Source organism: Ictidomys tridecemlineatus, chromosome 12, assembly GCF_052094955.1.
Source record: "Ictidomys tridecemlineatus isolate mIctTri1 chromosome 12, mIctTri1.hap1, whole genome shotgun sequence".
Classification (NCBI taxonomy): Eukaryota; Metazoa; Chordata; class Mammalia; order Rodentia; family Sciuridae; genus Ictidomys; species Ictidomys tridecemlineatus.
Window position 1 is genome coordinate 101,849,967 of NC_135488.1, and position 15,757 is coordinate 101,865,723.

Consider the following 15,757-nt stretch of genomic DNA (forward strand, 5'->3'; position numbering starts at 1 on the left):
GCTGGTAACATCACAGAAGGACTCATCATTTATTCACTCTCTTCTACTCCACCCTCCTCCTCCTCACTGCTTTTTTACTGCTATCTCTATTCATGTTTTCAATACCTTAGGTTTTCTAGTATATGGAATACACCTTAGCATGTGTACTTTTTTTTCTTTTTACTTTGATCTTTTAGTTTTTACCTCTTAGAATTTAAAAACTTTGAATTTTCCCCCCATCTTTTTCATTTGACTTCTTAACATTTGTTTTAGTGTCAAGGTAGCATTTGAAATGACTTGTGCCTTTAGTCTGAAACATTTTCTGATTGGATTTTTAAGATTCCTCTTAAAAGCATTTTGTTTCCTGAGCTAGGTTTTGTGGCTTATACCTGTAATCCCAGTGACACACAGGAGGATGGCAAGTTCAAAGCCAGCCTCAGCAACTTAGCAAGACCCTGTCTCAAATTAAAAAATAAAAAAAAGCCTGGATGTGGCTCAGTGGTTAAGCAACCCTTGATTCTAACCTCCACTTCCCCCCAAAAAAGTATTTCTGTCCATGGGTGTCATTTATTTGCACAAATGGTTCCGTGTTGGTACTATTAGGGACTATATCTTAGAGTGAAAGTTAACTTACATCAGGATTATAAATAGCAGTGATTTATAATCAGAATATAAACTTTAAAGTATAATTTAAATAGTAATATCAGAATTCCAAAATATAACTAATGAGAACAAAACTTTTGGAATGTAAAGTCTATTATTAAGCAACACTTAATTGTCAGTTACCTGACAATTCTATTTGTTTTATAAGAAATTTAATTTAATCACCTCTTATGCAAATCCCATCTAGTTGCACTAAATAATAGGACTGGGTGATTTGTAAAGTTATTTTACTAGTGTTACCGTTTTGAAGAGCGCAGGGAAGGCTGTAAAAATATTCAGATCCCTTTGTTCAGTCTGCTTCTGCAGCTTTCCCTAAGGAATAATCAGAAGTGCACCTCCAATTTTAGATATATGTATGTGTGTGTGTGTACGTTTACATATATAAATACAATTATTTTTGAGATGAAAATGTCATTAGGTTGTCCACCCTGGTGTCAGAGTAGTCCTCCTACCTCAGCCTCTCAGGCTTTTGGGACTACAGGTGGGCACCACTGTACACAGCTTAAGTTTTAGATACATTTAAATGTATTTGTTGGAATGTTTTTTATAATACACAGAAACTTGGAACAGTTTAGTGTTCAAAAGGGAGAGCTCAGTTAAGTTTTGAGACATTCACGTAATTGAATATAATGCCTTTAAAAATATGTTATAGATCAAAATGCATAAATGTAGTGTGGTTTTCAACTATAATTGATTATGCACATAGAAAAATAAGAAATAAAAATCAAAATAAATAAGTAAATAAAAATAAGTTATACTTATGTGCTAATGGGGATTTTCACTGTGTTGTAGCACAATGGTTTTATAATAGTAATAATATATATTGTTTATATTTTTGCATGATTTTGTGAGACCACACTTTGAGTATTCAGAAAAGGTGCCCCAAGGCTCTTTCTGTCTTTTTTTGCCAAGAGTTGACTATTTTCACTGACACATCAATCTTTTGCTCCTTGATGTTTCATTAGAAGACTATAGAGGGCGCTCCCTTTGAAGTCACAATTAAATTTCTCCTGTGTAAATTTAGCCTCCTCTGCTATGTTCTTTAAATATGTCACTGAAGATTTACCTTCTCTGTTTTCTGTTAGCCACCCCTTCTCCTCAGCAGATGGAAGTGACTGTTAATCTGTCGGGTGATGCCCATGTTTATATTTCTTGAATAACCAAAATGTTTAAGAACTGGAAGAAAGTAAGGAGTACACCCCACATTTGCATTTTCATAAATAAGGAAACATAAGAAGAAGAAAAGGAAAACAAAGGCCAAAGGCACCTGGAACTTTTTGTAAAGTAGCCTTGGCTGCAGCAGCTCCACAAGCTCCAGGCATCTTCGATAGGCTCCCCTGCCGCTTCATTCTGACCTAATGAGTGATATAGAATTTTAATGCATTTGAGAAGGCATTATGAGCTTGGAGTTAGATGTGTATGGGTATCCACAAACATGCAGATATGTGTACATGTTTTTCTGGGTTAAGTTGCTCAGTTGGTTGGAGGATGATGAGTGAGAGTCATTTGCTAGGGAAAGCTAACATAAAAGAAAATGGGTTCTATTTATAGATTTGACTCAGTCTGAAGAGCCTTATCACCTTGCAGAAGTATAGGGTTGGTCCGTTGGGGTGAAAGGGGAAGAAGTAGGAGGGTTGATGTAACCAGGAAAACCAGGGTCATTATCAGTGGGAAAAAAGAGACACGTGATGATGGTATTATTTGCTTATTTCACAAAGGATAGAATAGTTTAATGATTGTATGCATGTGTGTACATAAGGGCTCAGCTGTTGGGTTTTCACCAGGGAGAAAGCCTAACTTTGTTTTTAACTGCAAACAGCTGTAGGGAGCTGGCATTCTTTCTTTCAGAGGTATATTAGTAGAAAAAGAATTAAAGGGTGAATTAAGGATGATCTAGGAAATGACTTAGTCCCTTAATACCAGAAGAGTGTGGGGCTTTAATTAGAGGACTATTTAAAAAGTAAAAATTAATTTTTTTAGAGCATGTTAAGCATATGCTCTACCACAAAGCTATCCCCAGTTCTAGTTAAAATTAAAACATTAAAAAAATATTTTTATTTATCTGGGTGTTGTGGGGCAAGCCTGTAATACCAGGGGCTTGGGAAGCTGAGAAAGGAGGATCTCAAGTTCAAAGCCAGCTTCAGCAACTCAGAGAGGCCTTAATCAACTCAGGAGACCCTGTCTCTAAATAAAAATACAAAAAAGGGTCCAGGATGTGGGTCAGTGGTTAAGCCTAAGGGTTCAATCTCTTGGTACAAAAAAAAAAAAAATTTTTTTTAAATTAAATTTTATTGCCTCATTTACATCTTTGTTTAGATCTTATATGGTTGTAGTAAATTACACTGTTAGATGCATTATTTGTTATGCTTCGGATTAAGAATTGGCCCAGTGTGGTGGAGCATGCCTATAATCCCAGCAGTTTGAGAGGCTGAGGCAGGAGGATGGAGAGTTCAAAGCCAGTCTCAGCAATTTAGCAAGGTACTTAGCAACTTAGTGGGATCCTGTATCTTCAAAAAAAAAAAAAAAAAAGGCTTGGAATGTGGCTCAGTGGTTAAGCACCCCTGGGTTCAATCCCCAGTACAAAAAAAAATTTAAAAATTTGCAAATAATTTTGTACTGTTTTTCTTATAGATAAGGCTACTCTAAAAAAAAGTTTAACCAGTAATTAGAAATAACAAATTACTTCATTTTGCCTTTAAGTTTTTAAAAAATTTGTTCTAATTAGTTGTACATGACAACAGAATGCATTTCAACTCATTGTACACAAGTGGAGCACAGCTTCTCATTTCTCTGGCTGTACATGACGCAGAGTCATATCCGTTCATGCAGTCATGCCTGTGTACATAGGGTAATATTGCCTGTCTCATTCCACCATGCCTCCCATCCGACACGCCCTCCCCTTTCCTCACTCCCCTCTCCCCAATCCAAAGTTCCTCCATTCTTCCTTACCCCCCTACTCTCATTATTGATCAGCATCTGCATATCAGAGAAAACATTTGACCTTTGTTTTTTTGGGGTTGGCTTATTTCACTCAGCATGATATTCTCCAACTCCATCCATTAACCAGCAAATACCATAATTTCATTCTTCTTTAAAGCTGAGTAATTATATTGTGTGTATATATATATATCACATTTTCTTTATTCATCTTTATTCATGTAGGTTGGTTCTATTGTTAATTGAGCTGCTGCTATAAACATTGATATGGCTGCGTCACTGTAGTATGCTGATTTTAAGTCCTTTAGGTATATAAACCCAGGGATAGCTGGGTCAAATGGTGGTTCCATTTAAAGTTTTCCAAGTGGTTGCATCAATGCAGTCCCACCAGCAAAGTTTGAGTGTGCCTTTTCCCCCTCATCCTCACCAACACTTATTGCTATTTGAATTGCCATTCCAACTGGAGTGAGATGAAATCTTAGAATAGTTTTGATTTGCATTTCTCTAATTGCTAGAGATATTGAACATTTTTTCATGTATTTGTTAATTGATTGTATATCTTCTGTGAAGTGCTTGTTCAGTTTTTTAGCCCATTTATTGATTGGGTTATTTTTTGTTTTTTGGTGTTAAGTTTTTTTAAAAATTTTTATTTTATTCATTTTAGTTGTTGATGGGCCTTTATTTTTAATTTATATGTGGTGCTGGGAATCGAACCCAGTGCCTCACACATTCAAGGCAAGTGCTCTACCACTGAGCCACAACTCCAGCCCTTGAGTTCTTTATATATTCTGGAAATTAGTGCTCTATCTGATGTGTATGTGGTAAAGATTTTCTCCTGTTCTGTAGGCTCTCTCTTTGCGTGGTTGTTTTTGTTGAGAAGAAGCTTTTTAATTTGAATCCATCTCATTTATTGATTCTTAATTTTTTAAAAAATATTTTTTAGTTGTTGATGGACCTTTATTTTATTTATTTATATGTGGTGCTGAGAATTGAACCCAGTATCTCAAACATGTGAGGCAAGTGGTCTACTACTGAGCCACAACCCCAACCCGATTCTTGATTTTAGTTTTTATGCTTTATGCGTTGTGTTAAGGAAGTCAGGTCTTAAGCCGACATGATGAAGATTTGAGCCTACATTTTCTTCTTTTATTGCCTTTAATTTTTGGATCTAGCAATTTTTTAAAAATTAAAACAAATATAGATGTTTTTGTTTGTTCTCTTCCAACATGGCCTTTTAAATTATAGTTTTTTTTCATGAATTAGAAATGTATTTTTGATCTCTTCATATGACATAGCAACTAAATATAATTGAAAATAATACTTTTTACTGGATGTGGTTAGTCATGTTATATCCAGTCACTCCCTTTTATTACTCTGAATGTATTACTCTGAGTGTAGACTCATTGATGTGGGTCTATACATATGTGCTTTTGTTACTATGAAGCTATACATGTGTATTAATATACTTGATAGCTAAACTCTCTCTTGAATATTTCTACCATTAGTGCCTATAAGTTAATTACTTGCTTATCAGTTATGAATACATTAAATAGGAACAGAAAACTTAACAGAGAGACTTAAATATATTGAGATTTATTTTTGTCATGTAATAATAAGTCCAAGGGCTGGTAAATTCCAAATTGGGGCAATGACCCAAGGATATTGTCAAAGACCCCTTCCTCCCTCTTCCTGCTCTGCTTTCTTCCTTAGGATTAAGATGACTCTGTCATAGGCCTCATATACTCATTCTGGGAAGAAAGAAGAAAGGTATTTCTATTAGGAAAGCTGAAGGTTTTTCAGAAATCTGTTCTGTTACAATGTGCATAGGAGGTTGGGAAGTCATTTTTCAAGCAGGCACACTGGCATCCTGCACTCAGCGTTCCTTAGTGAGCAAGAGGGGCTACAGGTATTGAGGGGACGCCTTGAAGTGTCTGCTGTGTTCCATGGTTTTCACTCAGATTGAGTGGAGGACCATTTTCCTCATCATAAGATCAGTAACCAGCTGCCCAAAGATTGGATCACTTACGCTCTTCCCTCATTTGAAGAGCATCGAGTGCTCACCTCAGCGTTGACATTTCAGACCTGTCTATCTGCTGTCCATCTTGAACTGTGGCCCAGTGTACTTTTCCTCTCTAGGATGGTTCCACTTGAAAATGTGCTGATTGGTCCAAATATAGTTGAATTCAAAGCTAAGTGTGGTATCTTTGTTTTGACTTGTTGATTTAGTGAGGGTTGTCAGCATTTCCGCAAGGTAGAAATTTAAAGAATAATCCTAACTTTTAAAATTCCTTTATTTCCTAATTCATTTTCCCACCAACTGCAATTCCTAGCATTGAGACGTGTTGGCTTCGCCTCCCCCCTCCAATTCCATTCTTTCTATTTTAGTCATAGTCATTTACACTGTAATCATCACCCCCCCACACTTCTTCCTCCTCTTGAAGACTTACCCCAGGGGGATTTTACCACTGAGCCACACCTCCAGTTATTTTTATTTTTAATTTTGAGACTGGTTCTTGCTAAGTTGCGTAGTGCCTCGCTGAATTGCTGGCTGGCTTTGAACTTGCCATTCTCCTGCCTCTACCTCCTGCATTGCTAGGATTACAGGTGCCTTTGCACCTAGCCACTCTAACCTTCCTGACACCTGTTTTCGAAACATTTCATCCCACTTGAATACCAAATCCAAATTGCTTCCATCTTTTAGGAATTTTCTTTCATTAACAGAAGTATTCTTCTTATTCAGTCTTTATTTCTCCACATAAATCGAATGTCAGAGAGAGAATGTGCTCTCTGTGCCCTGCTTCCTCCTTGCAGTGAAGACTCACCCTGCACTCTCCTGTCAGAGACTCTAGTCCTGCTCTTCTCTACTGAGATTCTTCATCCCACATGAGCCTCTTTCTACCTCATCATTCCAGACCTCATCTTTCAGGGCATAGCTTCAAATTCCTTTCTTTTGGATTGCTGACGTATCTATTCTGTTTATCTATTGGTGTTTCTCACATATGGTTCAATTTCTTTACATTTCTCAACTTCCCTTTAGGAGCATTTTTCTGTCTGCTTTTCTCTTTGTTAATTGCCCTTCGTCTGGAGCCAGGCTGCTGTTTATTACGTAGAATGAACATAAGAGCCCCATCTGTCATTTTGCTTTATAGCTGTTGTATGATATATCTGATTCATTCTTTTTTTTTTATTAGCTACACATGACATTACAATGATCTTGGCAATTCATACATTTGAGTCAATTGGGGTATAATTTCTCATTTTTCTGATTGTACAGATTGCAGAATCACATTGGTCAAACAGTCACCTATGTACATACAGCAATCATAATGTCTATTCTATTCTGATTCATTCTTCTTTATGATTTGTTTTCTGTTTCATATAGATAATGTTCTTTTTAATATGTTTATTATACTTAGTTCTTATCCTATTTGTTCTAGTATATATGTTGCCAAAATCTATACATGCTGTCCTGTTTATTGATCTTTCAAGGTAGCTATATTCCTGTGCCTATATATTTTCATATCTAGAGTAAATTATACCTTTTGTTTAATATTTAAAGAACAGTTTGTTTACCTTTTTTTTTTTAAGTTGTAGATGAACACACAGCATCTTTATTTATTTTTATGTGATGCTGAGGATCAAACCCAGTGCCTCACACATGCAACACAGGCTCTTTACTACTGAGCCATAGCCTCAGCCCCCTAAATTATATCTTGAAGGAACATGGCATAATGAAATTTACTTTGGAATCAAGTGTAGGTTTAAAACTTGATTTGGCCACCTACTAACTTTTTGAACAAGTTAACCTTTCTAAGCTACAATTTCTTCATCCATAAAATTTAAGTAATTGTGTGTGTGTATGCCCATGTGTATGCTCATACATAAACCTTTTATAAAAGTACAACAAGGCAATGTTTGGTAAAATATAGTAGCATTTAGGATTAGGGTGTGTTGTATGAAAGCAGAAACTCAATATAAGTTTATTTTTCTTTAACATAAAAGGAGTCCAGGGCTACTTTGGAAGCTTTATGTTTTTCTAGGATGCATGCTTTCTTTGTCTTTCTTTTCTACAGTTCTGATGCGTGATTCCTATATTAAGATGACCACATAGTCCAAGGTGGCTGCTAGAGCTCCAGCTGTCAGCAGAAGGAAGAAAGGAATAGGGGAAAAAAGGCATGATTTCCAGTCAGTTAACTTTATTTAGCCTTCCTGGAAGTCTCTCATCATCTTTCTGATTACAGTTTCATTGGCCAGTGCTTAGTCACATGATCACACCTTGCAAATGGAGGCTGGGAAATTTAATCTGTTCTGTCACTAATGAAGAGAAAAATAATAAATATTGAGTGGCTGCTGGCTGACTCACTGTGGTGCCTGCCACATGGTGTGGCTTAAACCTTTTTTTGGGGGCCTGTGACAGGGTAGATTTTCATTCCTTTGATAATTTCTCAGTTTCTCATATCTTAAAAAAATTATCTTAGGAAGTGACAATCTAGCATTTTGTCTCTTTTTGATATATGTATTTAAAAATATTTTTTCTTTACCTTGTGCTTTGAGATAACTTCCCCAAATTGAACCTAAATAGTAATGCATATTTCATATATATATGAAGGTTTCTCATATACCTGTTCACTATGAATAGATAGACATAAATTTTCAAAATGCTTTGTTTGAAAAATCCTAAGGGAATGATTTTCTGTGCATATTTAATTCACTAATTATTTTAATTTTTTTTTGAGGGGTAAGGAAGCCCAGTAACTTGACAGTTTAGGTTATGTTTCTTCATTCATTGTGTTGTTTTGATCTCCTGATTATTTGTCTTTTTCTCTCCAACTGTGGATGAAAAGAGAGGGATAACTAGAGACACGAACTCTGCATGAAAGTAAAGAAAGAGTAATATTACTGGAAATTTCTTTTTACTTTGCTTAGCTGGACTTTATGTAAAAATAAGGTTTATATTATTAAAGTATTTTGGGATAGAAGAGTTTATATGGGTCCTTTTTATTGTACTTTAGAATTCACTAAATAGAATATTTTAAACATTTTCCATGCTTTGTCAGATTGATTCCCTCACAGGTATACGGTTCCCTAATTTATATATGAATCTGTAAAGACAGTACCATGTCATGTCTTATCACTACTACACTACTGTGTTCATGTAACCTAACATGTATGTGTTCTATATAAACACAGACACTGAAGGATAAAGACAGTCTGTTGTGAATCTTTCTTGAAATAAAATGAGTCATAAATTGAATTTAAGTTTATATATCATTCAGTTTTCATATTCAAAAAGAGTATGTAGGTAGATACACCTGAATGTTATTGTATACAATGGTAGGTGGAGTATTAAGTGAGTGGGATTGAGGGGACCTGTCAGCAAAGTAACCACACAGTGTGAATAAGAATGAGAATAGTTTTAATATTAACTAAGAATCATGACTTTATGGTACTTTTTAATGATTTTTTTTTTTTTACTGGTATAGAGATAACATAGCACCATTTATTTAAAAAATCTAATATTTTCTTTTTAATTTGTTCTTTTTAGATATACATGACAGTAGAGTGAAAAAACTTAATATTTTCTTGTAGTTTGACTTTATTTGGTTTTGTTCTCATAGATATTTTCTCCCAGATGTCAGATTCCAATGGCTTAATGATATTTAGCAAGTTTGACCAGTTTCTGAAGGAAGTTCTGAAGCTCCCAACAGCTGTCTTTGAAGGGCCATCTTTTGGGTACACAGAACACTCAGTCCGCACCTGTTTTCCACAGCAGGTAAGGACAGATGGATAGACTCTAGGGCTAGCAGAGCTCTCTTCCATCCTACCACTTAGCAGGTTCTACCAGATCCTTCCAGCCTAGGATGTCATCTCTTGTGTAGGGGAAGAGGAGCATCTTTGTGGGGGCAGGGGCAGGGGTGGGGTGAGTAGAGCAGGGGCAAAACCACCTGAGAACTCCTGTGGGGAAGGGGTTTTTTTCTGAAAAAAGGATCACATTTGTAATATTTTAAAAAAAAGTTTAAAAAAGTGTTTATATTATTGCCACTGGACATTGGTTCTTTTCCATGTGGGTTCTTTAAACTGTGAAATGCAGGGTTTTGACATAAAACTGTAGCAGGGCCAGAGATGGGAGAGCATGCAGCTCTCAGCTGCCAGCACCTGCCCCTCAAGTGTGCTGCCAAGTCCTCATGACAGGAAGATGGATTTTGACTTCCTCCTGAGGCCTTTGCCTGGACGTTGGGGTGAGTGCCTCAAAGGACTGGGGTTAGAATAGACACTAGTGAAGGCTCAGATTAGATAAAAGAAGCTTAAAACTACCTTAGACAATTCTGGAAAGTGGGAAATTAATAAAAAAAATACACGTTAAAACTAATGGTAAAAAAAGTTAATGGAAATAGGATATTGACGTAGTGTGAAAGTATTAAGATGCTTGCTAATTACCTAGAGAAACAGTGATTTTACAGGTGGGTAAGCCTGTCAGACATCACTTTAACCAAGTGATCAGAATGCTTATCACCAGTGAAGAGATAAACTGCTTTCAGGATCTTTACGAAGTTCAACCCAAAACATAGCCTGAAGTGGGCCCAGCACCTTGTGTTTTTGTCCACCAGGCCCCTGGGGTGAACTTGTGGGTCATGTGCACATGGCTCTCCTCTTAGGGTGCTTCCTGGAGGCTGCATGTTGATCAAATCCCGGGAAGCTGCTCTTGAGTGAAATGGCATCAGAATGGAGAAGGGTGTTCACACACAGTGAAGGACAGTGTCTGACAAGTGAGTGACAGTTATGGGGTGGTAACTCTAAAGTGCCCTTCAGTGTCAATTGTTATCTGAGTGCCATGAGGAGAATCCATGTTAATCCATGGAATAACAGTTTAAAATGTTAAACTGTTTATTTAAAATTTAAAAAATTGTTATTCTTAATTCTGAGAGTGCTGTTCCAGATTCTGCAAGTTACCTCACAAAGGGTATGATTGTGAGGCCTTCCAATTCACAGCCTGATTGTGCTTTCCACTTGCTTCAGATTGCTGTAAAAAAGCAATCTACATTTTGAAATATGGCAAATTTGGGCCTGGGGTTGTGGCTCAGTGGTAGAGTACTCGCCTTGCATGTGTGAGACCCTGGGTTAGATCCTCAGCACCACATAAAAACAAACAAAATAAAGATATTGTGCCCATGTATGACTAAAAAAATATAGTTTTTTTAAAAAGGAAATAAGGCAAATTTGGAGAAGTCTAAGAAGCTCTTCTCCGTTTAGAGAAGCTTGAGTTTTCCTAACTTCTTGAAGATGTTTAAACAAAGCTTCTGAAGAAATATAAACTGTGGACAGAATGACCAAAAATGAGACTGAATAAAGTTTGATGCAACAAGAATAAATTCACGGAATATTGGGTTTCTTTTTGAAAGTGGGCCTTGCCTGCACAGTTTGTTTCCTGCAGTGCTTCTTTCATGTGAGCTGGATCATATTGTTGCCAGACAGAGCCGAACCAGGACAAAGTGGAAGTTGCTTTGCTGGTTCTTACACAGTTTTCCTCAGCATGCTGATGTTCTGTGATGAACAGAGAAGTGACTACAATTAAAGAGAAAAAATAAATATTTTAAGAAAGAACCGGAAATCCTGTAGAGAAAGAAGTGATAGGTTTAGAGGATTCATGAACTGCTTCTCTTTCCACAGCTTTGTGACAACGAAGCTGCAGTGCAAGTGATAAATAATATGTGAAGGTACCCCTGCCATGCTAAAATAACTGATGAAATCAGCTGTCCCCGGGATCCAGTGTGTAGTTTTTGTAAGATTGATCTGTGTTGGAAATTGTATTGCCCTTATCATGAAGCAGGAAAATATCAGGATTTAAGGCTGAAAGGTGATACCTGAGGGTGACTCCTGGTGAAAGTACTTGCGGAGGTCTAATTGGCTGGTATCATTAGTGCATTATTATTGTTTGGTCTCTGTTTCCAGGAATATGTGTGTTGCGTTGATGTAGAAATGCTTTTTTAAAAAAATGAAATGAGGAGAATTACATATTGGCTTATTTTAATAGATTTTTGGTATTGGTGTATTTTCTTGTTTGTTTTTGTAGTGCTGGGGATTGAAACCAGGGCATCATGCATGCTAGGCAAGCACTATACCACTGAACCATATTCCTAGTTCCATGTATCAGTTTAATTCATTTTTAAAATATTTGTAGTTGGGTGCTGTAGAACATGCCGGTAATCCCAGTGATTCAGGAAGGTGAGACAGGAGGATCGTGAGTTCAAGACTAGCCTTAGCAATTTAGTGAGACCCTGTCTCAAAAGTAAAAAATGCAAAGGGGCTGGGGATGTGACTCAGTGATAAAGCACCCCTGTGTTCAATTCACAGTACCAAAACAAAAAACACATTTGTTCCTGTTTTTATACCCAATAGAAGATGTATGGAGTTGTGTGGTTTAGTTTTAAGGATAAAGCTTGACATGACTGCAGCCATCTTGAGTCATAACCACCACGACTGACCTAGAAACCCTGCATAGTTTCCCAACAAATCAAAAGTAGATAAAGCCACTAGAGCCATCTGAGGGACTTTATAATGGGACCATGGCTCCAGAGATGTACTTGACTCATCAGTATTAAGATAAACCAGGTACATTCCAGATGGGTAAAATCACTTTTTTCCTAATCCATAAATATGCCCCTCCTCTGACCCAAAATGTGGGGATTGGCTGGCCCAGTTGCCATCCAGGACTAAACTTCAGTAAGGCCCCCAGTAAATTGCACTCTGCAGTCCTACATCTGTCTGCCTCTCTTCCTTTGGTCTCATAGCACCTTTGGGCTGTTCCTCAGATACTGGGACCAAGTTTTCTGGAAAATTAGTAGTTTTTAAAATAAGAAACGTTAAAGTATTTATGTTAGCTCAACAGAATTCACCCATTAGAATAGATGAAAATTAGTGACTGACACCAAATGTTGATGAAGATTTGGAGCAACCAGACCTTGCATATAGACCACTTTGGGAGAAGCCCTGGTGATTTCTCATAAACCCAAACAGAACTTACCCATGACCTAGACCTTCTACTCCAAGGTTTTTGCCAAGTGAAATGAAAACATGTCCTCAAAAAGAATTTTACAAGAATACTCTTACCAACCTTATCCATAATACCCCCAAATTGGAGCCATCCTCGGTATCTATCATGATAAAATGTTTATGAGATAATGTGACTGGAATTAATTTTAAGATAATGGAGGTAGAAGGAGTTTGAAAGCATAGATAAAACAGAATTAGTTGTATGTTGAGAATTGTTGAAGCTGGATAATAGGCATACTGTACCATTCTCTTTACTGTGGTAGATTTAAAAAATTTAATAATAGAAAAATTAATTCCATTTGCACATTCATATGGTGCTTATTGTCTGAACATTGCAATATTAATGTAGCACTCCAAGCCTAATACTTGGGTAAATAAATCAAATATATTAAGATTTTTTTCAGTGTCTTTGAGTTAAAAGATGGACTTTAAAGGCTTAAAAGTTATCAAAAATAAACAGTATGGGCTGGGTTCCTAGCTCAGTGGTCGAGTGCTTGCCTGGTATGTGTGAGGCACTGGGTTTGCTTCTCAGTACCACATATAAATAAATAAAAATCAAGGTCCATTTGACAACTAAAAAAAAATTAAAAAAAAAATAAATAGTAAATATATTTAAATTTCTCCCATATTTCCCCCAAACTTCAGAATTTTAGGGAAGGGTTGTATTTCTCCTTTGAAGACTGTTTTACCATTTGTTTTATTACTTGTTTTCTAGTTCTTCACCTGACTTTAATTTGAAGAGTTCCACCTGCCCTCCAGGGGTTTTAGGTTCACTGCTCTCTGCCTGAAAGAGAAACCTGAGTGAGCAGAATGGAGTGGGTAGAGTGACAGGGAAGTAGGTGCAGTCTTGCAGGGTGACACTGTATTGGACGCTGTGCCACACTCTTCTTGATTCACAGAGGAAGTGGGAAGAGGTAGAGATGGGATTATATAATTGCTGGTTGATTTTCAGAAAAACAAGACTATTTTATATCTGGAAATATCTTCTGATTACACTTTGACCAACCTGTTCTCTTTGGCTATGTGCCAAAATAACTTTTGTTCTCACTTTGAGACATTTTCTGGATGTCCTCACTTTGCTTCTCTGGACATTGAAGAAAGTTTGGTAGGAATTCCCTGGCATGAATATGTGGGTATCTGTGTTATTTCACAGGTATTCTAATTAAGGAGCTTTTTTAAGCATTCATTAGTGACCCTTCATCTTCCAGTAAACTGATGTGGACTAGTCCCACTGGTTTCAGTGATTCAGAGGCAGGTTTGAGATACCCCATGTAGCCAGTGGCATCATAAGTGGCACTTGGTAGGCAGTGGTCTGACAGGTTGTCATTTCCTGCATATGTGTGAAGTTGATCATAGCCAATCAGACTGTCACTTCATCTGAGTCAGGTCCATTTTTGATATGTGTTGTCATTTCACATGTTCTTAAGAATATACTGTGATCTGGCAATAAAAAATAGTTTGTGTAAACACAGAAAAGAATGAACATGGAGCAGAGGGGAATATATTTGGTGTTGGTCAAACAGATATTCATCATTAGAGGAATTTCATATTTTCTTGTAAAGCAACAGCAGGTGTTTCCAGATATTTTTTAAAAGAAGGATTTCACCAAATTGATGAAACTATATAATTTTAATTACTGAGATATGACCTAAATAATTTCTTGTCAAACCAGTGCATCTGAAGGTAGACAAAACTGCCTAATCCCTCTGAATAGATGAAAGAAATTCAGTTCATCCAGAGGATGTGTGATGGATTCACACCACATGAAGTAGCACAGTTAATTAAGCCATTAAGTTTAATTGAGTGTTTTTCTTTACTAATGGTTGAAAAAATATAATGTATCTTATAATTGATCCTACAAGTACATCTTAGGTTGGATGGAATGCAGTATACAGAATGGGTTTTATTATGGTCAGATCTGCTATAATGAGGACTTTCTCACTGGCATTAATTAGATTGAACAGAATTGGGTTTTGTTTTAATTTGATCTGTGGTGAGGAATGTCTTACTAAACGAATCCTTAGAAATGACAGGTGACTCTATGATTTCTTTTTCCTTTTTTTGGTACCAGGGATTGATCCCACAGAAGCAATTGAACCACATCCCCTGTCCTTTTCATTTTTAATTTTGAGACAGGGTCTTGCTGAGTTGCTTAACGCCTCACTAAATTGGCAATGCTAGACTCAAACTTGTGATCCTCCTGTCTCAGCCTCTCAATTTGCTGGGATTACAGGCATGTGCTGCCATCCTGGCTAATTTTCTTTTTAGAGAAGCATTTTTGTTAGCAGTGCTTGCTATCTGCATGCTGTAGGAAAGGCCCCTCTCAGTTACTGCTTATGAGACGAATGCAAGCCCTGATGTATTTGGTCATGTGTCCCTGCCTAAAGGCCATGGGCAGGGAGGGAGGCTGCCAGGCTTGAAGTGGTGGAAGCTGTTGGCCTTCTCTGGTATTTTTGCTGGTGGCACAACCCACAGATACTCCCCTTCTGGAGACCTTTCTGCCCTTCTGCCTTGTGGTTCTCTGATCTTCAGGGAAAGCAGAAAACCTTGTTACTCAAAAAGCCAAGGGATCCCTAGCACCACCAAAAAAAAAAAAAAAAAAAAAAAAGAAGAGCTAAAGGACTTGGGCTCCTTCAGTGGCATTCTAAAGAAGAGGACTCTGCTGCTTGGGTACTGCTTTTGTCTTATTATTTCTTTTAATCATAAGGAAATTTGAGTTTAAATCACTATTTTAATACAATATAGCTCTGTTGTTGTCTCTTTTTTTTCTTTAAAAAATTTATTAAGTCCTTATTGCCTGCTGGATAAGGTTCCTGGTGTGACATTGTAGTTCTTGTCACCCTACCCCAGCCTTCATTCCTGGTGCCCCTGCCCCAGCCCTGAACTGTTCTTACCCCTCTTCAGACCACACTTCCTCCACTGCTGTGCTGCTTGCCACTCCACAGGTACCTGCCAGCACTCATGTTCTTACACTTGTGAATGGTAGCCAATCTGATAGGTGAGAAATGTTATCTCAGTGATTTTCATTTGTCTTGTTTTGAGTAGCCTGCATTTTGATCAGACACTTCTTGTCTTTGTTTATGCTGTTAGTGCTCAAGGAAAATGAAAGGCCTACAAACCCCTGACC

At 37.1% G+C, this 15,757-nt stretch overlaps 1 protein-coding gene across 16 annotated transcripts in view; it reads left to right on the plus strand.

Annotated features, from left to right (window-relative positions):
* Dtnb (dystrobrevin beta) overlaps positions 1–15,757 on the plus strand; it is a 228,747-nt gene that overhangs the window by 68,290 nt on the left and 144,700 nt on the right. For all 16 annotated transcript variants that reach the window (XM_078029556.1, XM_078029563.1, XM_078029553.1 and 13 more), the window contains one exon: positions 9,198–9,352. In XM_078029556.1, the coding sequence (XP_077885682.1) occupies positions 9,198–9,352 (155 nt within the window). The remainder of the gene's footprint in view (positions 1–9,197; positions 9,353–15,757) is intronic.